The sequence below is a fragment of the Molossus molossus genome, unplaced genomic scaffold (genome assembly GCF_014108415.1).
Source record: "Molossus molossus isolate mMolMol1 unplaced genomic scaffold, mMolMol1.p scaffold_m16_p_4, whole genome shotgun sequence".
Taxonomy (NCBI): domain Eukaryota; kingdom Metazoa; phylum Chordata; class Mammalia; order Chiroptera; family Molossidae; genus Molossus; species Molossus molossus.
The window spans coordinates 8,879,045-8,901,894 of record NW_023425377.1 but is presented as its reverse complement, the minus strand read 5'-3'; the positions used below and the strand labels follow the sequence as shown (position 1 = coordinate 8,901,894).

Sequence of the window (22,850 nt, the reverse complement as noted above, 5' to 3'; positions counted from 1 at the left end):
TTCTTTCCCTTGACAACCTAGCCTGGGGTCTCTCCCTATCAGCACCTACAAGTAAACATGTTGTTGTTGTTGTTGTTGTTAATCTTCACCCGAGGATATTTTTTTCATGGACTTTTTAGAGAGAGTGGAAAGGAAGGAGGGAGGGGGAGAGAGAAGCATCTGTGTGAGAGAGACACATAGATCGGTTGCCTCCCGAAAGTGCTCTGACCCAAGCCTGGGATCCAGCCTGCAGCCCAGGTATGTGCCCTTGATGGGCATGAAACCTGCAGAAGTAAACATTTAATAAACATTTGACAAATGAGTAAACCAATGAATGGACAATTAGTGAATGAGTGATTGTTGGAAATGATTAACAACGAGCCCTCTCTTCCTCCCCAGAAGCGTTCATCTCACTCAGAGTGGTGATTCCCAGACTTCTCCCCAGGAGCCAAAGTCCCCAGATCTCCTTGTCAGCCCTGCTTATAACTCCCCCCTTTCCCGTCCTCAACAGGGAGGCGCCCAGATCAGCCTGGCTGAGGTCTGCCGGTCTGGGGAGAGGTCGACTCGCTGGTACAACCTGCTGAGCTACAAATACTTGAAGAAACAGAGCAGGGAGCCCAAGCCAGGGGGAGCCTGGGCCCCCACCCCGGGGCCTGAAGGCACGGTGAGCAGGGCCCCCCCACACGTGCAGCACCTGGGTGGATGGAAGGAATGGCCTCTCCCAGGGCGGGAGGGAGGAGGGGAGGGCGGGCGAGGAGGAGGGCAGGGTAGGAGAGAGCTCTGTAAGGGGCCAGTACCCCCATCTGCAGCTTCCTCCTTCCCACTGTGCCCTCCTTCCTGTACTTGGCTTGACCTGATGGAACTTGCCCAGTGAAAACCTTAATTCATGACTTTTTAAAAATGAAGTGGGGAAGAAAAGAAAAAACTGCGGAAAGTACAAAACTGACCTTTACTGAGACCCTGCTGTGTGTCTAGTGATCCACTGTGGAGCTTTCTGTAAGGAGGTGTCAGGCACTGTCCTGTTGATCACGTGCGGTTTCCCAAGGCTCACAAAGGTTACCTAAGGGCAAATATCTAGTAATCAAAAAAACTAGGTCTCAAACCCAGGTCAAAGTAATCATGAGCTGGCAAAGGTCTTTTTTTTTCTTTATTGATTTTAGAGAAAGGAAGGGAGAGGGAGAGAGAGATAGAAACATCGATGAGAGAGAACATCGATTGGCCGCCTCCTGCATGCCCCAATGGGGATCGGGCCCACAACCTGGGCATGTGCCCTGACTGGGAATCGAATCGGCGACCTCTTGGTGCACAGGTCAATGCTCAACCATTGAGCCGCACCAGCCAGGCTGTGAAAGATCTTTAAAAAAAAGACCCCTCTACTTTCTAGAGCATGTTCTTGGACATGTCACATCAACCTCAGGCACGTAGTTTTCTCATCCCCATTTCTCAGGGGGATAATCATACTCTCTCCCTACCAGGATGGTTGTAAAAATTCAGTCACATGTAGGCCCTTTGTCAGTGCCTGGCATATACCGGGACTTTTGTTGATTTCAGTTCCCGCTTTCCTTCCCCAAAAGAAAATCTGGCTTTACACTGCCAAGGGTATTTGCAAATTAACCATGTGTTCAGAAAAGATCGGTTTTACTTTTGTATTCGCTGCCGTTTACTGAGGGCCAGTTATGTGCTAGGTACCCTTTGCCACCTATGTATATTACCTTCGTATCAACCCTTTGTAGTAGATATTGTAGGAAACCGTCTCCGAGAGGTTACGTCCTCTCCTTAGCACACCAGCTTTCTCGCTGGAGACACCATTCAGTGTAGTTATTTTTCCTTCAGAAAGCCTTCCCTGAATGCAACCCCTGAGGCTGACTTGACCGTTGCTTTTCTGTCCCCAAACATCAATACTTACCCCTCGCGTAGTCCTTGTCATGTTGTTTTGTTATTGATGGTTCATGTGATGGTCTCCCTGACTGCACTGTCATCTCTTACAACCAGAGAGAGACCCATCACTCAACTATCGAATGTGGCTGTCTTCCCAAACTGTCCATGCCTACCTGGGTTATCCTCAGCAGAACTGCTCGTTAGAAGAACTAAGCACTGTATTACCAGTGTATGTGACTTTGGGGCAAAATGCTGACCCACTGTGGTCTTCAGTTTCACCCTCAGTTCCCTGGGAAGGTCACACTCTGAGATGCTCCGGTTCTTGCCTGGAGGGGCGGCGTCTGTGGTGTGTGCCCACGAGCCTATCAGTCTTTGTCTCCACAGGACGCCGTGTCCGCGCTGTTGGAGCAGACGGCAGTGGAGCTGGAGAAGCGGCAGGAGGGGAGGAGCAGCACCCAGACCCTGGGAGACAGCTGGTAAGCGAGGGCTCCTCTGGGCCTCAGGAACTGATCTGGCTTGGACGTGGGCCCAGGGCTGAGTTCCCTGAATGCCAGAGCAACCAGGAAAAGTGTCCCTGTGGGAAAACTGAACTCATGTCCTCCTGGGTTCTGTACAGGCAGCAAGGTAGTACGTAGCCTGGTACAGTGGTTCCCCAAATCCCTCCCCAGTTTATCATTTGTGTGCCACGAATCACTCATCTACTTCACATCTCAGGTTAGTTTGTCTCGATGCACTTATATTTACCTGGGTTTAAAAAGTTTAAAAAGTGTATACCACTGTAAGTGGAAAATAAGTGTAATTTGCCCTGGTTTGAAGGTTCCTCAATAAGGAATTGCATTTGACTACTAGGAACAGAGAGCAAGAATAAGAGGTTTAAATGGATCGTTTGTTTCCTTGTTACTTAAAAAGAGAAGGGGGGAAGGCAATCCAAGGCTCGACTCTTAGCTGCAAGATGTTACTGGGAGCCCAGGCACCTCTCATTCTACTCTACTGTCCTGTCTGTGGGACCTCCGTCATTGAGGCTGCCTTATAGCCCAAATGGCTGCTGAGTCACCAGCCGGCAGGCCGGCATCGGGAAAGAGGACAGACGAAAGGGTGTGCCTCTGTGCCGTTAGCCGGCAGCACTCCCGATAGCCCCGCCCAGCAGATTCTTCTTACTTCTCATTGGCTGAGCTTAGCCAGTTGGCCTGACTACAGGGGAGGCTGGGAAATGAGGTCTGTTCAGTTGGGTATCAAGGTTCCGTTACTAAGGCAGGAAGTGGGAATGGATATTGGGTGGGCCAAGTCTGCCTCAGAAGGTAACTGTGGAAAATGAAATAATGAAAATAAAACAAGAGTATTAATAGCTAGGATGCTTGCTATGGTTTTCATCCTGAAGGCTTCTCCCCTTGTTTTTTTTTATTATTTTATTTTTTTATTGACTTTAGAGAGAGAGAGAGAGAGAGAAACATTGATGAGAGAGAACATCAGTTGACCGCCCCCTGCATGCCCCCCACTGGGGATTTGGCCCACAGCCTGGGCATGTGTGCTGATCGGGAATCAAACCTGCAACCACTTGGTGCATGGGTCGATGCTCAACCACTGAGCCACACCAGCTGGGCTTCTCCCCTTGTTAAAAAGGAAGCTTGGTCAGTGTTCCAGCTAGTGGTAATCTGACAAAGAGCAAGTAGAGACAGCTCTCTCACTGTGCAATTCAGGGCCCTTTAAGCTCTTGGAACCCGACAGAAAGGTCTCTCACACTTTTAGCTTCATCATTTTTTGTGTAACCTTGGGCAAAGCAGTTTTAACTTTTTTTTTTTTAATGCTCATCCAAGAATACATTTAGAGAGAAGGGAGATGGATAGAAACATAGAGGAACATCTATGAGAGAAAGAAACATCGATCTATTGCCTCCTATACGCATCCTGACTGGGGATCAAATCTGCAACCTTAAGTGTGTACCCTGACCAGGAATCGAACCTGCAGCCTTTTGGTGTACAGGACGACACTCCAATCATCTGAGCCACCTGGCCAGGGTAGCATTTTTAATTTTTTATTGCAGGACAACATACATACAGAAAAGTTCGCATAAGCATCCAGTACAGCTCAGTGAATTTTTAGAAACCAAATTCCCCGTGGGACCAGCATCCACATCAGGAAGCAGGACATCCAAATCAGCTCCCAGGAAGCTCACATCACTGCCCTCCCACTCAGGGACAGCCCCTGTGAGGCAAGCCATCCTAACCTTTTCTAACTGAGCCTCCGCTGAAAAACAGGGGCATGACACCGGTTACAGAGGGTTGTCGGAAAGGCCAGAAGGAAACGCCGCAAATGAAGATAAAAAAGCTCACAGTAGATGCTTGATAGATGTCGGGATCATGATGAGGAAAACGAGAAGGAGCACTGTGACCTGTCAGCTCGGAAGGGAGAAGGCGAGTTCCGTGTGGAACTGACCGCAGCCTGTGAATCTTGACATTTGGGAGGAAGTCTCGTTGGGCGTACAGGCATGTGCTGTAATTCAGACAGATGGGGATTCGGAGTCTCGCTCAGCCGACTTCCTGAGGGATCCTAGGTCTGGGGCAAGCCTGAGCATCCATAAATTCTGAAAGCTCCCTGGGAAAGTCTAATGTGCAGCCTGGGTTGAGACCCGTGGCTCTCAACCTCCGTTTTCTCATCTGTAAAATACAGGCTTAAAAAATAGCCACTGCACATGGGTGTCTTGGAGACTCAATACAATTATGCATGATAAAAATGTAACGCAGACCCTGACCCACAGGAAGCGCTCAGTAACTCTTCTGTATTTTATTACTACAGCCCCAAAGTATACATTTGATATCAGAAGGAGTCCTTCCTTAATGTCTTTTACTCCAGGGGTCAGCAGATGTTTTCTGGAAAGGACCAGATAGTAAACGTCTGCTTTATGGGCCCCGCAGAGTCTTGCTGGGTCGCTTGACTCCGCCGTTTTAGTGTGAAACCAGCCAGAGACAGTACCCACGCCAGCCACCGCGTCCCTGTCACTGAAACTTGGATGATGGACAGTGAATTTAGAATTTCACATAATTTGCCCATCATGAATTATCATTCTTTTGATTTCTCTTTCAGCCATTTAAAAATATAAAAACCATTCATAGCTTGGACTGTTCAAAACAGGCTGGATTTGGCCCTCAGGCTAACCCCTCTCTTAAGTCTCCTTTACTGTTCCTCCATGGAGTAATGCGCATGGCAAGGTTCCTGAATGTTTGCATGTTCATTTGTTTGTTTTAGGGTTCTCTCTGAATTGTCCCCAATTGTCTCCCTCCTCCTCCCTGACTCCCAGACCCTTCTCCTCTCCCTCTCCTCTCTCTCCCCCTACACCTCCGTATCTCCATTCTTTTTTCCCTCCCTCCCCCAAGCACACTGCTGGGCCGGGCTGGATCCACACAGGCAAAGGGTCTGCTGCCGGAAATAGGTCCAGGACCCGTCTTCCAAAACCCTGGCACAAGATCACTGGTTTTCCCCAAATTCCAAGCTAGTGTTGAGACTTTTCACGCCATTGCCTAGCAACCGCCTTCTGTTCTTTCTCTCTTTGTGGCCCCCTCTCCCCCCACCCCTGGCCATTCAGACGTCCCTAGACACTGACTCACAAAGAGAATCCCGGAGCTGCTCTATTGGGGTAAATCCACTTGCAGCCCCCTCCTCCAGACTGCAGGCTTCTTTGGGTCCTGGAATGTTAACTAGCCTCGCTGTGCCCTCCTGTGCCGAGGCCTCGAAAGACCGGCCCTCTGTCCTCATTCACATTCCTCCTCCTCCAGCACCCAAGGCCCAGGGGTCATTGTCATGCCCTTTATTTGTTGTGGTCAGATTTTTTTTTTTTAGTGCATACAATCAGAAGACTGAATTTTTTAAAGATTCAAAAGCAAAGCAAAACCCGAAAAGCGTGGAACAATATAAGAGAAGGGAATCACACACAACGCCAGAGTGGAAGTCCTTGTGTTGGCCCCTGGAACCTGTGTGTGCGCCTCGGGCAGATGTTGGGAAGAGGCGCTGCGGAATAGCTTTCAAATCAGACTGCGCTAGGAAGGCTCCCACCAGCGGTGCCGGCGGTACCCCCAAACCTGCGCCCTCTGTGACAGCAGTAGATCCAACCACGGTCCTTCATCCAGAATACGTACATGGTTCATTTTAGCAGATGCTGCTAATCGACCTCAGAGTGTAAATCTCCTGCTTTAATTGACTCCCCGCAGGGAACAGCCTATTCCCCCAACCTTCACCAGCCCTTGGGATTATCAGATATTTCTTCTTTGGCACTCCAGAGGGTAAAAAAGATGTCTCTTTTAATTTTTCCCCCCTCTTTACAGTTGGTTGTTTTGTCTGTTTCCTTCCTTTCTGGAAATATTTAGATTCACAGTCAGAGGAGCTTCCCATAGTGGTTGAGTGCTGGGTGGACTTGGACAGGCTCGGATGGAAAACCAGGCTCTGCCACTTTGCAGCCTGTGACACCAGAGAAGGGCTCTCAGCCCTCTGATCTGCAGCTTCTCAGTCCCTGAAATAGAGACAGTGGTCGCTGGCTGCACTGCTGTAAGGCCTCGGCGCAGCACCTGGAGCTTATTAAGCCCTCAGTACGTGCTGGTTCATGTGGCGTCTGTGAATTCTTGGGGAGGTGCTCCTGGCATGTTCCCATGTATAATGGCTCTTTTATAAGGAGACAGACAGGCTGTGGGTGTGAAGGAGAGAGAAGTCCCCATCTAAGTGCAGGCCAGGTTGTCATCGTGCGGCTGGGGTGAGGTCCGAGGTCTGTTCCCCGCACTGGGAGATCCCGGGGGAGAGTTTATGTTGACCCGCAGTCTTGTGGAGCCAGCTAACTAGATGTCAGATTTTCTGCTTTGGGCTGGAGTTCCTCCTGCTCGGTGTGGTAACGCTGTCTCCTGCTGATCAGACAAGCCTGACGGTTATGTGTGTCTTTGAGAGGGAAAGATGGGACTAGAGATGAATGACTAATTAACAGATGCAGTCCATTTGTCACGCCAACTCCTTCCGACCGTGGAGCCCACGGGGAAAGGATAATTTTGAAGAGGATCACCAAAACTGAAGTCTCACCCACAAATCATGCTGGAACAATGGCGTATCCATTTACAAAAAATAAACTTTGCGCATCATGTACAAAAAGTAATCTGAAATGAATCAGGGGGCTAAGCGTAACATCTGAAACTATAAAACCCCTAAAAGAAAATAGAGGCAAAGTTTTTTTGCAGCTCTAGGGTAGGCAGAGATTTCTTAGGAAATAAAAAGCACAAACCAGCCCTGGCCAGTTTGGCTCAGCGGTTGAGCGTCGGCCTGTGGGCCAGAGAGTCCTGGGTTCGGTTCCTGCTGGGGCACATACCACAAAAAAAAAAAAAAGCACAAACCAGCCCAGTCAGTGTGGCTCAGTGGATTGTGCATCGTTCCATGGACTGAGAGGTCCCAGTTCGATTCCCTGTCAAGGTACATACCTGGGTGGCAGGCTTGATCCCCAGTAGGGGTCGTGCAGGAGGCAGCCAATGGATGTTTCTCTCTCACGTTGATGTTTCTGTCTCTCTAAAAAAAAAATCAATAAAAACATATTTTTTGAAAAAGCACAAACCATTAAAAATTGATTAATTGGATTGAGAAGTCCTGGTTCGATTCCCAGTCAGGGCACATGCCCAGGTTTTGGGCTCGAGCCCCCATAGGGGGCGTGCAAGAGGAGCCGATCTGTGTGTATCTCTCACATCGATGTTTCTATCTCTCTCCCCTTCCTCTCTCTCTATAAAACAAAAATAAAAAAAAAAAGATAAATTGGACTTTATCACCATCAAAATCTGCTGTTCTTTGGAAGACACCATTTTAGAAGATAAAAAGTCGAGCAACAGACTTGGAGAAAATATTTGCAAAGGATTTGTATTCAGGATATATAACAATAAAAAGACAACCCAATTTTTAAATGGGCTAAAGAGTCTAACAGACACTTTGCAAAAGGAAAATATATGGATGGGCAATAAATGCATGAAATGATTCTCAGTGGGAAAGTACAGATTAAAAACCTCGGTGAGCTGTAGGGACACACCCAGTGGGATGACTAAATTTAAAGACTGATAATACCAAGTCTAGACGAGGAACTGGAATTCTCATAACGTTGCTGGTGGGAATGTCAGGTGGCATAACCACAGTGGAAAAGCAGTTTGTCAGTTTCTTTAAAGGATAAAGTGAGGCGTACTGTGTAACTCAGCCATTCTGCTCTTAGGTAAATGGCTATTAGGGTATGAATTGTGTCCCTTGCAGAATTCATACAGTGAAGCCCTGATCCCAGGACCTCAGAACGTGACTGTATTTGGAGGTGGGGCCTTTAAAAGGTGATTACGTTAACATGAGGTTGTTAAAGTTATGGGCCTTAATCCAATATGACTGGTATCTTTGTAAGAAGGAGAAATTTGGACACACAGACCCCAAGGGAGAGGCCTCAGAGGAAACTCAATCTGCCCACACCTTGATCCTGGACTTTTTTTTTTCTTTATTTTTTTTTATCCTCACCCGAGGACATTTTTCCATTTTTTGTTCAGATAGAGTGGGAGGGGGAGAGAAACATCGATGTGAAAGGAACACATCGAGTGGCTGCCACCCACACAACCGACCAGGGCCGGGGACAAACTGCAACCGAGGTACGCGCCCCAAGCGGGAACTGAACCCGGGTCTCTCAGGACCACAGGCTGATGCTCTAACCGCTGAACCAAACCGGCCAGGGCTGATCCTGGACTTTTAGCCTCCAGATGTGCGAGAACTTTCTGTTATTTTAAGCCACCTGTCAGTGTTATTGTTAAGGGCTGCTCTAGCCAACTAATGCCGTGTCCAAGAGAAATGGAGACCTCTGTCTATGTGAGAGTCGACAGTAACTTTAGGTAAGAAATGGAAACAACCCACGTGTTCTTCACCCGCTGAATAGCTTGACAAATTGTGGTCTATCCATACAATGGAATATTACTCAGCCGTACAGAAAAGTGAACTGATGATACAGTCACCGATATGAATGAAGCCGGAGACAGAAGGACGCATACTGTCTGATTCCATTTATATGAAAAGCTGGAAAACTCAGATTTTATCTGTAGTGACAGAAAGCTGATCAGTCTGGGCTGGGGGTGGCGGGGAATTAACCGAGAAAGGGGACAAGGGAACCTTTCGGGGTAATGGGGTGGTCTGTATCATGGTAGTGGTTACACAAGGGAATGACATTGGTCAGAACTCGTCAAGCTATACAATGAAAATGCATGTTGCTGTATGTAAATTATACCTCACTGAAATTGATCTCTCCCCCAACCCCAAATTGTGTCTTCAGCTGGGTTGGTGTGGCTCAGTAGGTTGGACATTGTCCCATGGACTGAGAGGTCCTGGTTCAGTTCCCAGTCAGGGCATGTGCCCGGGTTGGGGGCTCGATCCTTAGTAGGGGGCGTGCAGGAGGCAGCCAATTGATGTTTCTCACATTGATGTTTCTGTCTCTCGCTCCCTTCCTCTCTCTCTCTCAAAAAAAGTCAATAAAAACATATTTAAAATCCCTGGAAAGGTTTGGAAGCCCTGCCTGGGTGCATTTACAGGCAGATGAGCAGATCAGAGTGGTCTCTGGGGGCGTAAACAAAGCTCGCTGTTGTCACAGGAGGTTCGAGGAGGAGACCAGCGACAACGAGGCAGCAGCGGAGGAGGGAGAGGAGGGAGAGGAGGACATGTTTGCCGAGAAATCCTCACCAGATACGGACGAGTGCCCAGCCTTGAAGGTAGGGAGGGCCGGGGAGATGGGAGGGGCTCTCTTGGGGGAATAGCCCTCAGTCCTTGAGCCCAGGCAGTCACAATAGGTTCGGGGTTGCGTCTTGTCCTCCAGCATCAGGGCATAGGCCCTCGGACTGGGGTGAGCTGCAGCAGATGTACAGTCGTGTCCCTGCCCATAATTTGGCTCATTTTGGTGACAGTGAACCAGGAGAGGCTGACTCACACCCTCCTCTCTGCTCTCATCTGCCTGTCCCCCGTTTCTCAGGACAGACTTCAGGTTTGCAGTCAGGTGGGCCTGGGTTCAAATGCTGGCCTTGCTCCTCCTCGCTGCGTAGTCTTAGGCAGATGACTTTGTCCCTCTGGACTTCATTGTCTCTCCACTGGACAAATAACAGTCCCCTTGCAGGCAGGTTCCAAGGTGAAGAAGGGATGGATTTCTTCATTTAGTCGGCCAAAGTACAGCAAGAGGACAGAGGCCAACAGTCAAGGCCCCTCGATGCCGGCTTCCCTGGTACACTAGGGTCACCACAGCTTTCACTCTCCACACAGGTCTCCGCTCTTGCACCCGCAGGGCGCCTGGAAATGCAGCACCCCCTTGTGTCGGAGCAGGCCACCCTGGGGCAGAGTTGCAAGTCGCGCTTTGCACAAAGGTGCTGGCCAAGGGGTCAGAAGAGCCCAGGGCTGCAGTCTCACTGCTCCACACCAAGGAGTGGTTTTGCAGTGTCTCCAGCCAAAGGGGGCACCTTTTTCAAAATGATACAAGGGCACTGTGGAGGCTAACGGAGGCCCTGCCTTTCGGGGTTTTTTGGTGGTTTGTCTTTTACTGGTCACCAAGTTTAAGAACCGAGATTTGCTGGTTGCCTCCAGAATGCTGGGCTGGAGCAGTGAGGCCTTGGGTGTGGCCTCGACAGGTGTGTGTGCAATGGTCTTGAGGGCGTGAAGTCCCGGCCGTCTGTGCTCCAGGTGCCTCTGCCGCTCACGGGGGCTTGTTTGGGGACTGAATATGCTCCCACCAGCCCCAACCACAGGAGTCCCGGCACTTGGGGCCTCGGGTGCCGTCTCGGCTGAGCAGGGTTGGCTCCAGAGAAACCCCAGCTGTGTCTGTGGGACAGAGACGGAGTGACGGGAGTGGGGAGCAACTTGAGAGTCTTCCTCGTGCATCTTGGGGCGGGTTGCTGGAATTGTGTGTTCTCAAAGCTCTGACTTCTTCCTCAGGTGGACAAAGAGACCAACACCGAGACCCCGGCCCCATCCCCCACGGTGGTGCGGCCCAAGGACCGGCGGGTGGGCACACCGTCCCCAGGGCCCTTTCTTCGAGGAAGCACCATCATCCGCTCCAAGACCTTCTCCCCCGGGCCCCAGAGCCAATACGTGTGCCGGGTAAGCAGTCCCACGGCCCTTCCCCCCCAGAGCCCCTGCTTCCCACAGGGTGGCCCTCAGCCTCACAGTTCTGGGTGCAAATCCCGATCACCCTCCATGTCAGGGATCCTTGGCTAAGTGATCGCCTCTGAGCCTGTGTCCTGGAGTTACTAGGAGCTACTAGGCTGGCGTCATAGGGTTTTAAGGATTGACCTAGATAAAGGAAGGAAAAGGTTCAGTAACCGGTCCCAGGCCGATGCTGTTGCAATCCCAACCGCATCTCCTTGTCTCCTTGTTCCTAACCAGTGACGACTTCAGCCTCAGTGTCCTGATGCATACTGATAGTTGGTATGCCATGTTCTCCGGGGGCCACTTGCAGGATAAAGCCCCCATCTGGTATGAGACCCAGCCTGTCTGTTTGTACTGCCCACTCTGGCCAGGATGGTCCATCCCTCGGTCTGCATAGTAGTTTCATCTCTGAGCCCTGCCTGCATCCTGGGGGCCAGGAGAGGACCTGGCCTTGGAGCCAAACAGACTGGACCGAAGTCTCGTTCCAGTGCGCGCCGGCTGTACGACCTGTCAGTGTTCTCTCTCTGGTCTCCCTCCCTCCATTAGGATTGTTTGCGGATAGGATGAAACTCTCAGTAAACAGTAGGTGTTGTGATTACTGTTACTATTATTTATTATTCGAGTTTTGTTCTGGTTGAGGCTCTGCCTAGCGCAGTAGTTATTGCCTCAGTTACGTCCCTGAGGTTGCTGTGTTCATCAACAGAGCAGGACTAGTAGTATCATGATCGCTAATAAGTATTAATAACCACAAAAACGAGGTAACCGCTTCTCAGGAGACACCTGCAGCAGGGAGCAGCAGCTGTCAGACGAACAGGGTCTATGGCATTGGCCCGTGGGGACCCACCTCCTCGGAGGCCTCCGCCCTGCATACCCTGGGCTGTGCTGCCACCCCAGCCCCGCTCTGGTCCTCCTGTAGAAAAAGCGTTCGCCTCACCACGGCCCCGGTCCCTGGCCAATGGTGGGGAACGTTAGCTTTCTGGGGAGGGTACAAATAACTAAATGTTTGACGGGATCCGGAGGTGGGGAGAGCCAGGCCCAGCACAGCCCTCACGAGCCTGTCTACCCCAGCTTCTCCAGGGGTGCTGTCCCTGAGGCTTTGCTTTGGGGCTGTTTTTTTTTAATAGATCTATCAGTCTTTTTTTTTTTTTCCCCTTTATTGATTTTAGAGAGAGAGGAAATGAGAAGGAGAGAGAGATAAAAACATCGATGTGAGAGAACATCGATTGGCCGCCTCCTGCATGCCCCCCACTGGGGACTGGGCCCACAACCTGGGCATGTGCCCTGACCGGGAATCGAACCAGTGACCTCTGGTTGCATGGGTCAACGCTCAGCCACTGAGCCACACCGGCCAGACTAGATCTATCAGCCTTGACAGCCCATAACGATGGGCTCCGTGGGTGACAGGGAAGGGTCAATGCAAATAGGCCTTGGCGTGGTAGGTCAGGGGCAGCCGGTCCTGGAGTCACACTGTCTGGTGGTAGTTGTACTGGGCTGCTACCATCTTGCCAACCTCGGGCAAGTCCTAAGCTTCTCTCTCCTCCCCGGGAACATGGGGATGCGGCTGCCCCGCGGGGTTGTAGGACGCATTAGAGGAGTTATCACGCGTACAGCAGGTAGCCGTGTGCACTGTGCCGAGAACATGCTCCATGAACGTCCACCTGGGAGGAGAGGGAGGTCGCCGGAACCTGCCCCGCAGCCCCCCGAGAACAGGAACCCGGTGTCTGCTCAGGAGAGAGCACCGGGCTGGGTGGGGGAAACCCCCTTGGCCCCGGCGTGCCTTCTCCGTACGCTCAGACCTTCTTGGACGTCCGTGACTTTTTTCTCGCAGCTGAACCGGAGTGACAGCGACAGCTCCACGCTGTCCAGGAAGCCACCGTTCGTTCGGAACTCCCTGGAGCGGCGCAGCGTCCGCATGAAGCGGGTAAGACAGGTCTCGCGGAGCCGCTGTGAGCTGCTCCACCCCTGCTGCCCAGCCACCGGTGTGAAGAAAGTCGTTCCTGCGGTTGTGATGGAAGTTTGTGAACTGGGAGACTTGAGTCAGCCCTGGGAAGCATAACATTATTATTCTGGTAAATAGGTTAGGTCAGGAATGTGCCTTAATTCTTTGTGGGTTTTTTTTGTAATATTTTTTTCTTTATTGATTTTGAGAGAGAGACAAAGGGGGAGAAGAGAGAGAGAGAGAAACATTGATGAGAGAGAACATTGATCAGCAGCCGCCTCCTGTATACCCCCCACTGGGGATTGGGCCCACAACCTGGGCATGTGTCCTGACCGAGAATCGAACCGGCGACCTCTTGGTTCATGGGTCACTGCTCAATCACTGAGCCACAGCGGCCAGATGCTTTTTTTAGCTTAATTCTTAACCTGGGTCACCTTATGCAATGGTGAAGATGACCATGATCAGTTCTTGGTTTATGTCTTGCTGGCTTAAGCATCTCTGTGTACAGATATTGCCTTTTCCCCAAATAGCTCAGCAAAGGCACCAGAATTGAGTTTTATCGGCTGGGCTTAGATAACACAGCCGTCGCTGTGGTTTCGACTTGCCAGGGTCAGGTGACATTCCTATACCCTAATCCCTGCACGAACCACGTGTGTCGAGCATGAGAGGCACAGGTCCCCAAGGGAAGATGACCCGTTACTGCACGGCCAGGGAAGTAGGAACTGCACACGAAGGGACTCTAGACGCCCATTCCAGGAACCCCGCGTGGAGAAGGCACGGCTTCAGCTCTCGAGGGGGAGGAGACTTGCACTGAGGAGACAACTTGAGAGCAGGACAGAGACAAGAATGTATTGACTGGGAACGTAAATGTTGACGCTGGGAGAGGAGAACCAGGCACAGTGTGGGGAGTGAATGATGGGGTCTGGAGCCAACTGCCTGGGGTGGCATCTCTGCTTTACCACCTACAAAGCGTGACTTAGCCGCTGGGAGCCTCATCTGTGCATAACAGTCGGGACCTCATCAGGTTGTGCCAGTGAACTGAGGTCATAGAGTCAAGTGCCCAGCACTGTGCCTGGGACATAAACACGCTCAGTAAACATGAGCTGTAGAGTGGAAGACACCGAGGCAGGCTGAGGGGCGGGGTGGCATTGTTGCAGGAGTGGAAGCCTGCTGAGGAGCGAAGGAGGCTGTTTGAGGTCCAGAGGAGGGGGTCACAAGGGCTTACTCGTCCCAGCTGGGTATCGAGCAGTCAAAGCCGTTCCCACCCCACAGCCTTCATCCTTCAAATCCCTGCGCAACGAGCGCCTGATGCGCACCTCGCTGGACCTCGAGTTAGACCTTCAGGCCACCAGGACCTGGCACAGCCAGCTGACTCAGGAGATCTCGGTGCTGAAGGAGCTCAAGGAGCAGCTCGAACAAGCCAAGAACCACGGGGAAAAGGAGCTGCCACAGTGTTTGCGCGAGGACGAGCGCTTCCGCCTGCTGCTGCGGATGCTGGAGAAGCAGGTGAGCGCCGCGCGTGGGTGCGGCGTGGCCTCCCTTGGAGACCGCCCGCCGCAACAAGGGAGACAGGCTGGAGCTCTGAGTGGGTTGTACAAGCCTGAGGCCCACTGGGAGAGTTCCCGGGGCCCTCATTCCCATCAGCCAAGGGATCCGGGAACCCCATTGCCCAGTACACCTCAACTCTCGACCTGGCAGCCAGTCCCTTTTTGCTGCATTCCCAGATTGAGGTGTGCAAGCCCTTATTCACACACGTATTCCTCTGTGCAGCCCTTCATCAAACACTGGTAGCTCATCGGTGCAGGAGCACACGAACGGTAAATCTAGAACAGAGACCCACCCGGGTACCTGGCCGTGCAGTCCCACGGAGCAGGAATCGCCGAAGCGGAGAGGGTCGGACCATGGCAGGGCTTGGGACTAACAAGCAGGGAACACAAGCCTCCTCACTTCTCTTCCCTCCTGCAGTGAATTTGAGGGAATGCCAGTAGCACCCAGCGAGTTCTGTTAGGACAGTTTTCACAAACAAGTTAGCATGCCGGAGGGAGAAGTCCCTCACAGCACAGGACCTCCCAGAGACGACACACCGAGCGGGCAGGAAGGCGAGGGAACTCCTAGGAGAGATGGTTTTGGAGAGGGGGCTACTGCCTCAAGCTGGTATCACTCGGCAGCACCCCGAAGAGTCTCTGGATCAAAGACCTCCAAAAGAGCAGAAGTTGGGGTCCTTGATAGCCCCGGGGTGTATCTTATCTCGGGCTAGCAGACAACGGGTGGAGCTTCACAGGGTATGCAGAGCAGGCAAATTCTAAATAGTTTACAAATATGCTCATTCGGGCTATATTTAAAACAATTGCATGGGTAAAAATTTGAACTTTGGAGCTAACAGGTCCCAGACTACCATAAAAAAGGAAGCAACACTGAGGGCCATCTGTGACTGACTCATTGTTATGGCACCTGCCACTCCCAGATTGTCACCCATGGCAGGGATGACAGACCTTTGCTGGTTCTGCCTGCACACAGCCAGACAAGGGAAAGTGCATGGTAAGACGGTGCCCGCCTGGATTGTGCAGAGGGCCACCCGTGGGAGTCCCAGCCCTTGACGCGGGTGGCGATCCCCTAGGGCAGGAGAGTCGTGCGGGACTTCTTAGGTCAAGACTAGCGTGGGAGCTTAGGCAATCCAGAAAGTCCAAAAACGTTTCTTTCTAATGTATTACTTACACCCTGTATACTTATAATACGGAGTTAATCAAGAGCATAAAGGGAAAATAGAAAATTAGAGAAAGTTTCAAGGAAGGAAAAGAAATACATATTTTTTTCAACCAAACCGTAGTTACATTTACCTTTGAGCTTCCCGGTAGCCAAGGCAAAAAGAGGTAAGAAAGGAAGTGCATATGGGCCCTGCCTAAAGAAAACAGAAACTGAGACAACCCAACCTTTCAAACAGTAAATTATAGTACATCCATGACTGTCCGATAGTGACCTACTAAAGAGCCATTTCAACAATGGCTTCTTGACCAAAATTCTGTCTTTGTGCAGTGTTGTTAAGTATCTGGTACATGGATGTTCTATGGCTCTCAGTAGTTTGTTCCCAGAAGTACTTGCACAGGTTTGCATCCAGAGGAAGGGGCAAAATGAACCCAAAGGCCTTGAGCACACTGCATTACTTGGAATTGAGTTTCTACCACCTCTTAGTTGTTCGACATTAAATACATTTCTTAGCATGTCTGAGCCTCAGTTTCCTGGGCTGTCAAATAGAGATGATTATAAACTCGACCTCCCAAGGTGGCCCTGAAGACTAGGTGAAGTAGCCTCGCCCGACAGCTTCATCTGACTTCCGACAGGTGCACACAGGCTCAGTTCCCTGGGCCCCTGTCACAGATGATGGGGCTGCTTTCCCTCATCGTTCAGAATAGAGAGGATCCTACAGTGGCACAGGAGGGGTGAGGGTCCCTGTTGTGTGACCTGAAGACCTTTTGACTACAAGCAGTTCCTCATTTGTGCTAGAAAGTTCTTGGCTGACCCATTTCTGGAGGCCCAAAGGACTCGCCACAACCTCACAGCTTTGCTTGCTCCGCCCTACAGATGGACCGAGCAGGGCACAAGGAGGAGCTGCAGACGGACAAGATGATGAGGGCGGCCGCCAAGGATGTGCACAGACTCCGCGGCCAGAGCTGTAAGGAGCCCCCGGAAGTGCAGTCTTTCAGGTACGCACGTGGGCGCCCGGCCAGCCCGCCCGGGTTTCCCCTTCCCACCCGCCTACCCAGCCTCAGCCTCCTCCGTCTTAGTGCTCCCTGTCCCGCGGCCCCTTCTGGAGCAGAGCACCCCTCTCTGTCACAGATGCGCATCCCCTGCCAGGCTGCCCCTGGTGGTCTGCACGCTCCGCCTGGCTCTCTTTCTCAGTCCCCAGCAATGCGAGCTAATTTGTTAGATCCTCTTGTTTAATGAATGAGCCACCTGCTCCGGCCTTCCCTCGTGGCATTTCCATCACTGGTAATTGCAGAGGACTGGCTGAATGATAAATAAGTTGGGGGTGACAGATGCCTGCCAGGCCTCCTGGCTCTGCCTGCTGGGATCTCGGGGAGGCGCTGTCTTGCTGGGCTGGACCCCGGCGTCTCACAGGAGGGCCTCAATGCCATCTGTCCGTGCCTCCCATCCACAGAGGACTTTGTGTTTAGACTTGTGATGTTCTCTGAGATAAGGCTAAGAAACATTTAAAATGTGCTGTAATTTGTATGACCAGGTGTGGACATCTCGATTTTTGTTTTTATTTTATTTTTTTATTAAAATATTTTTCTCTATTGATTTTGAGAGAGAGGGAGAGGGAGAGCGAGAGAGAGAAACATCGATGAGAGAGAACATCAATTGGCCGCCCCCTACATGCCCCGCACTGATGACCTGGGCATGTGCCTTGACTGGGAATTGAACTGGCGACCTCTTGGTGCACAGGTCGATGCTCAACCACTGAGCCACGCCAGCCAGGCAGAATCTCAATTTTTAACCTGTGAGGATCAAAAACAAACCCTGGAAGTGGCCCAAAAGTCCTTCTTAACCCGGGCCCCTGATTTCAACTACATGTCTCTGGTCCTGCTCATGTCCCCTAAAGCCGTGGTTCTAAGCCAGAAATGATTTAGGTCCCTCCCCGAGGACATTTGGCACCTCAGGGACATTGTTGGTCGTCAAAACTGCAAGGAGGGGTGGGGGAGCTGCACTGGTATCTGGGGGGCAGAGGCAGGGAGGCTGCTACACCCGACAATGCACCGAAGCCCCCACTGTACAGAGTTGCCCTGCCGGCCGCGTCTGTCGGGGAGGTCGAGCCCCTGCTCTAAGGGTGGCCCCTTACAGGGAGAAGATGGCGTTTTTCACCCGGCCTCGGATGAACGTCCCAGCCCTCTCTGCAGACGACGTCTAGCGCCAGAAAAGTATTTCCTCTTCCACGGACCGTGCTGTGAATGTAGACTGTGGCTGACGTCGTGGATGTGGTGTTACATGAAGGTCCCGCATCACAGGTCCTCCAGCGCTCCTGTTGGTTTGAAGATGAAGATTTTTTAGTTTGGGTTCTATTATTATTTTAAAAAAATACACACACACACACAAAAAAAAAACAAAAACAAAAAAACCAGCATTAAGATGACAAGATTGTATAGTTTGTATATTTAGGAATGTATTTTTGAGAAAGAAAATTTAAATGAACTAAAAGCAGTGTCCGGTTGCTGCTCTTAAAATAAAATTTAGATTTTTTTTTTTTTTGTACAGCTCTACCTTCTAGAGGTTTCACTGCAATAAGTAATGTTTGGGGACGGTAACCCGAAAAGGATGTCCTGCGGACACCACAGTACAGCTGACCTTTCCTACTTAACCTGTTTTGTACAATATTTTTAAAACGCACAGCAGCCGTTTGGGGGATTCTGGGTGCATCTGTGAATCTTCACGGGCTGCGATGTATTTCTGCGCGGCCACCTGAGGTGGAGCGGGCAGCGTGGAGCCGGCCACAGGCCTGCCCACGCCGGGCTCGGGTGCCCCGTGAAGCCACCGCAGGGCGTGAGGGAGGGCTGTGGAGAGCTCGGCACTTCATCTCCATCAATAAAGCGGCCTTTCGGAACTCATTTCCTCTCTTTTTCACCCCCCTTCCGGGCACCTGTGTCTCCCTGATATTTGACTCTCTCCTCCTCACCCATTTCCTCTCCACCCCACCCCCCAGTCCAGGTGATGTTTCCTTTGGTCTGGTTTGTTTGGGTTGGGCTGGGTTTGGTGCCCACCCCTCCACCCATTTGCTCCGCGGCTGGGGCTGTTGCAGGCGATTGGCAGTCAGCGCTGACAGACAAGCCGCGAAGCTCCTCCTCCTTCCTGTCTCTGCCTTGATCCTGGGAGGCTTTCCTCCCAGTAGGTTGCACCAGCAGCCACATCTGAGTCACTTGGGCCGCTGAGATGGGCCCAGAGACCTGCTTTTCTGCATGTTCCCACTGTCAGTCTCATGCACACGGCCATTTAACGGGCAGCTGGCATGATGGGAGTGAAGCCCAGGCAGGGATGGAGGCGTCCTATTAGAAAGTCACACAGGGGACACTAACACGCGTGGCCATCTGCAGGCCACTGAGGACCGTCAGGGGAGGTGTGATGGAGGGAGTGGAGCCCCCTTCACTTGGCTGTTCAGGCTTTCCCCCGCCTCCCACTACGTTCCCTACCCGACTGTTGCTCCTCATGTAGATGGAACCCACAGTGGCATAGAATCCATCATTTTCTCCAGATGGCTTCCAGGTCTTTCTCTTGCCAAGCCTCCCTCCGACTGCCCAGTCCAGTGTCTCACCACTGGCCAGGGCATTCTCCTTGCCCAAGTGTCGCCTGTCTGAATGCCCCAGTGTCCAGCGCACTCTCCTCTGTGACATTCCATCCCACACGTTAAGGGTTGGCTTTGTGGTTTCTTCCAATGAGTATCAGTGTCCGCGGTCAATGGCAGTATGTCCAAGAGCACAAGGATTGTGCCCCGTGCCGCTCCTGTGGCCCTAATACCTGCACTGCTCAGCTCTGCATCCGCTGTTGCCCTTGCAGACACTGCTTGGCACAGCAAGGGGACAGATGCCCAAGCTGGACAGTCACAGGGACCCATTCCTTGACCACCACGATTAGACCAAGGATGGGCATGGGATCCCAACTGGGCCAGTCAGAGCCCTTCCCCAGCCTCAGCCACCTGCAGGTCAGAGAGGAGACTCTCTCCCCAAAGCTACCCGTGGCCATGGTTCCAACTTCTCGGGCCAACGCTGCGGAGAGAAGCAGATGCAACAGGTGGGAAAAGAAGGGGTATCCTTAGGGTCTCAGTTGATTGACACCAGAGGTCAGCCGCATCCTCACTCTGTTTGTAGTTCTGCCTGGTGAACTGAGCCGAAAGTGCTCGATAAAAACGTGAGAGTCGTGCAGAGGGATTCATTCACTCGGTCACACCTCGGCTCTCCAAGCAGAGTCAGCCCCTCACACCGCACAGCAGTTTCTGGGGAGCTGCAGACGCCCTCCTTGTGAATGGCAACGGCTTCGTGGGTCAGATCCTGCCCGAGAAGTGTGCCAGTGACACTCCTGCTGACGGAGCATTTGTGGGGCGAACCGGACCACCTCGGCAGAAGGCAGAAGGCCCATGTGGGCTGAGGCATGAAGTCTCTGGGAGCAGCCACCGCCAACCACCAATACATCCTGTTGTTTGCAGAATAAACAAATTGCCACATGTAACCGTGCACATGTGTTCCCCAGAATCTTCAGGGAACGAGAGCGTAGGAATGTGAAATGCCCTGCTCAAGGTCACTCGGGTAATAAATGGCCAGAGCTAGCATACAACCCGTTCCTCGGACTCCGAAGTTTCTGTTGTCTTTCAGCTCTGGTTTCTGTTTCACAGCACTGTGGTTCCGTGAGGCCCTAACTGACGGGACTTTGAACCTTCGTTTTCAGGAACGAAGCCATGAAATCCTGTGGTTTCCCTGCATGGGGTATGGAGAAAGGGACTGCTAGGGTGCTAGCCTGCGAAAAGACACTCCGCAAACCTCACTGGATCTGACGGGTTCACAAAGCCAGTGGCTGCCTTCTGACTACAAAGCTTTTGCAACTGCCATGGGCACTACAGGTCCACTGCATCCTGGCTCTGTAGTGTGCCTGGTGAACCGAGCCACAGGTGCCCACTGGCCAGCTTTGTCCTTATTGTCTCTAAGAAAGCTGCCAAGTAAGAGTTGTCCAGGTAACTGCTAACCAGACTCCAGCCATGCTGGCTTTCTTTCCCCCATTCCCACCACAGAGCCTTTGCACTTCTGGCTCCTTCTGCCTGGTAAGTACACTCTTCCGCCGTGTCTTCACCCCAACTTCCCGTGGCCCTCTCTGTAGCACTATTCAGGTCTCAGCTCAAGCCTCACCTGCTTGGTGAGCCCACCTCACCCTGACCCTGGGCTGCCCCATCCAACTTACCCTCCCACAGTCCCTCTCAGATGCAGGCACCTGACGTGTTGGCTTCAGAGCACAGCTCCCTCACTGTGTCTTCCCTCTACAATGTGAGATCGTAAAGAAGGGAACTTGCTTGCCTTGTTTTCTGTTGGAGCTGATGCAAAATGGGGCCTTAATAAGTGTTTGTGAGATGAGATGTCTGCCCTAGAGGTGAGTTTAGTCCCTCCTCCTCTGTCATCCCTGATCAGGACGAAGGTTCTGGTGGAACAGGAGTTCCAAAGGCTTCATTTTTGCCAGTCTCTCCATTGCTGCCAACACCCAATTCCCCTCCTGGTTTCAAATAAGTCTACTTCCTGCCTCAGACGATTTGCATTTGCCACCTCTGCCTAGAACCTCCTGTTCATTCAACTGAGCAAGTTTTTGAGCCATGACCTGCAACACGCTCCATTCTAGGAGAAGGGTCTTCCAAGCCGGGCTCTAAGACCTCGGGGTGTATAGAAAGGCGTTCTAAAGGATCTGTTCGCCCGGATACATTAGGAAAATCCATTTCCAGATGCTGAATTTTTGTATCGCCTTTCTTAAAATTGATTTGCCTGCAAATTTTACCCAATTCTCTTTTTACATCTTCTCTTCCACCAGGAAAGGCATAGAACCCCTCCCATGGCCCTGGCTGTAAACTAATGGGAACTGAACCAGATACCCCAAGAATGTATCGCTCCTGAGGGTGACTCCCTTGAGTGCCAAGCAAAGGGAACTTAATAAAAAGATGGCCCTTGCCCTGGCCTGTTTGGCTCAGCAGTTAGAGTGTCGGCCTGCAGACTGAGGGGTCTCGGGTTCGGTTTCTAGTCAAGGGCATGTACCTGGGTTGCAGGTTTGATCCCCTGCCCTTTTTGGGGTTGTGTGGAAGGCAACCAATCGATGTGTCTCCCTCACATCAACGTTTCTCTCCTCCCTCCCTCCCTTCCACTCTAGCTAAAAAAAAATCACTGGAAAAATATCCTCAGGTGAGAATTAACAATAATAACAAAAAAGATGGGAAGATGGAGATCTGTCCACTCATTTGTCCACCCACCAACTCTCAGAATTTAGAAATATGGTGTAACAGGGACATACAGTAACATACAGGGACATACTTTTATTTGATTTAAATGATAAATATAAAGACAAACTTTTAGATTAAAAAAATTAGGTGAATAAGATTTGGATTATTGGATTTGACATATGGTGGACATTTTCCATAAATTGAATGAGCTAAATCTGCAGCTCCACAATTTTGATGAAAATACCTGAGAGCATTTATATAAGAACCAGCATGCCAGAAAATAGTCCACTACCATCATTTAAAGTTATGGCAAGAGCTCCCAGATGTCAACTCTTACAAATCTACACTGGGGTATGAATTTTTAAAATTATTTTATGGGGCACAGAAGCCAAAAATTTAGAGACCACTGCTTTAAAGTACTGGGGCTAGCCTGGCCAGTGTGACTCGGTGGAGTGAGCGTCACCCCCTGGACTGAGAGGTCCCTGTTGGATTCCTGGTCAGGGCACATCCCCAGGTTGCAGGCTCGATCCTCAGGAGGGGGTGTGCAGGAGGCAGCCAAGCGATGTTTCTCACATCAATATTTCTATCCCTCTCTAAAAAAATCAATTAAAACATTTAAATATAAATAAAGTGCGGAGACTATATCGAAAAGTGAACAACACAGTTAAAGCTCATGTCCTCAGAACTTACATCCCAGGCTAGCTGTTTAAAAATTTAACTCAAATATCACCGGCTCCGAGAGGTCTTCCCTGGGGCCCGCCACTCCACCACATTATCTTCCTGGCAATTAAAACAGATGGATATTTACTTTTTTGTCTAGTGTATTTCATCACTCTAGAGTATGGCTTCCATGAGAGCGGGGACATGGTCTGATTTGTTTCCAGCTTGTGTTCCAGGGCCTGGAATAGCGGCTGGCATATTCAAGTGCACTCTAAATGCTTGTTG

The 22,850-nt window shown here is 51.2% G+C and overlaps 1 protein-coding gene and 1 long non-coding RNA gene across 2 annotated transcripts in view; one reads left to right on the top strand and one right to left on the bottom strand.

Annotated features, from left to right (window-relative positions):
• WWC1 (WW and C2 domain containing 1) overlaps positions 1 to 17,882 on the top strand; it is a 128,653-nt gene extending 110,771 nt beyond the window's left edge. Inside the window, exons 16-23 of the mRNA XM_036241991.1 lie at positions 491 to 643; positions 2,242 to 2,333; positions 9,476 to 9,593; positions 10,801 to 10,965; positions 12,842 to 12,934; positions 14,225 to 14,458; positions 16,532 to 16,653; positions 17,792 to 17,882. Of these exons, the coding sequence (XP_036097884.1) occupies positions 491 to 643; positions 2,242 to 2,333; positions 9,476 to 9,593; positions 10,801 to 10,965; positions 12,842 to 12,934; positions 14,225 to 14,458; positions 16,532 to 16,653; positions 17,792 to 17,858 (1,044 nt within the window). The 3' untranslated portion in view covers positions 17,859 to 17,882. The remainder of the gene's footprint in view (positions 1 to 490; positions 644 to 2,241; positions 2,334 to 9,475; positions 9,594 to 10,800; positions 10,966 to 12,841; positions 12,935 to 14,224; positions 14,459 to 16,531; positions 16,654 to 17,791) is intronic.
• On the bottom strand, positions 17,332 to 18,532 carry LOC118616412. Its single transcript, XR_004956553.1, has 3 exons — positions 18,336 to 18,532; positions 17,790 to 17,969; positions 17,332 to 17,448 (listed from the first exon to the last, which is right to left on the bottom strand). It is a non-coding gene; the product is annotated as an uncharacterized LOC118616412 (long non-coding RNA).
• Positions 18,533 to 22,850: the final 4,318 nt, after the last annotated feature.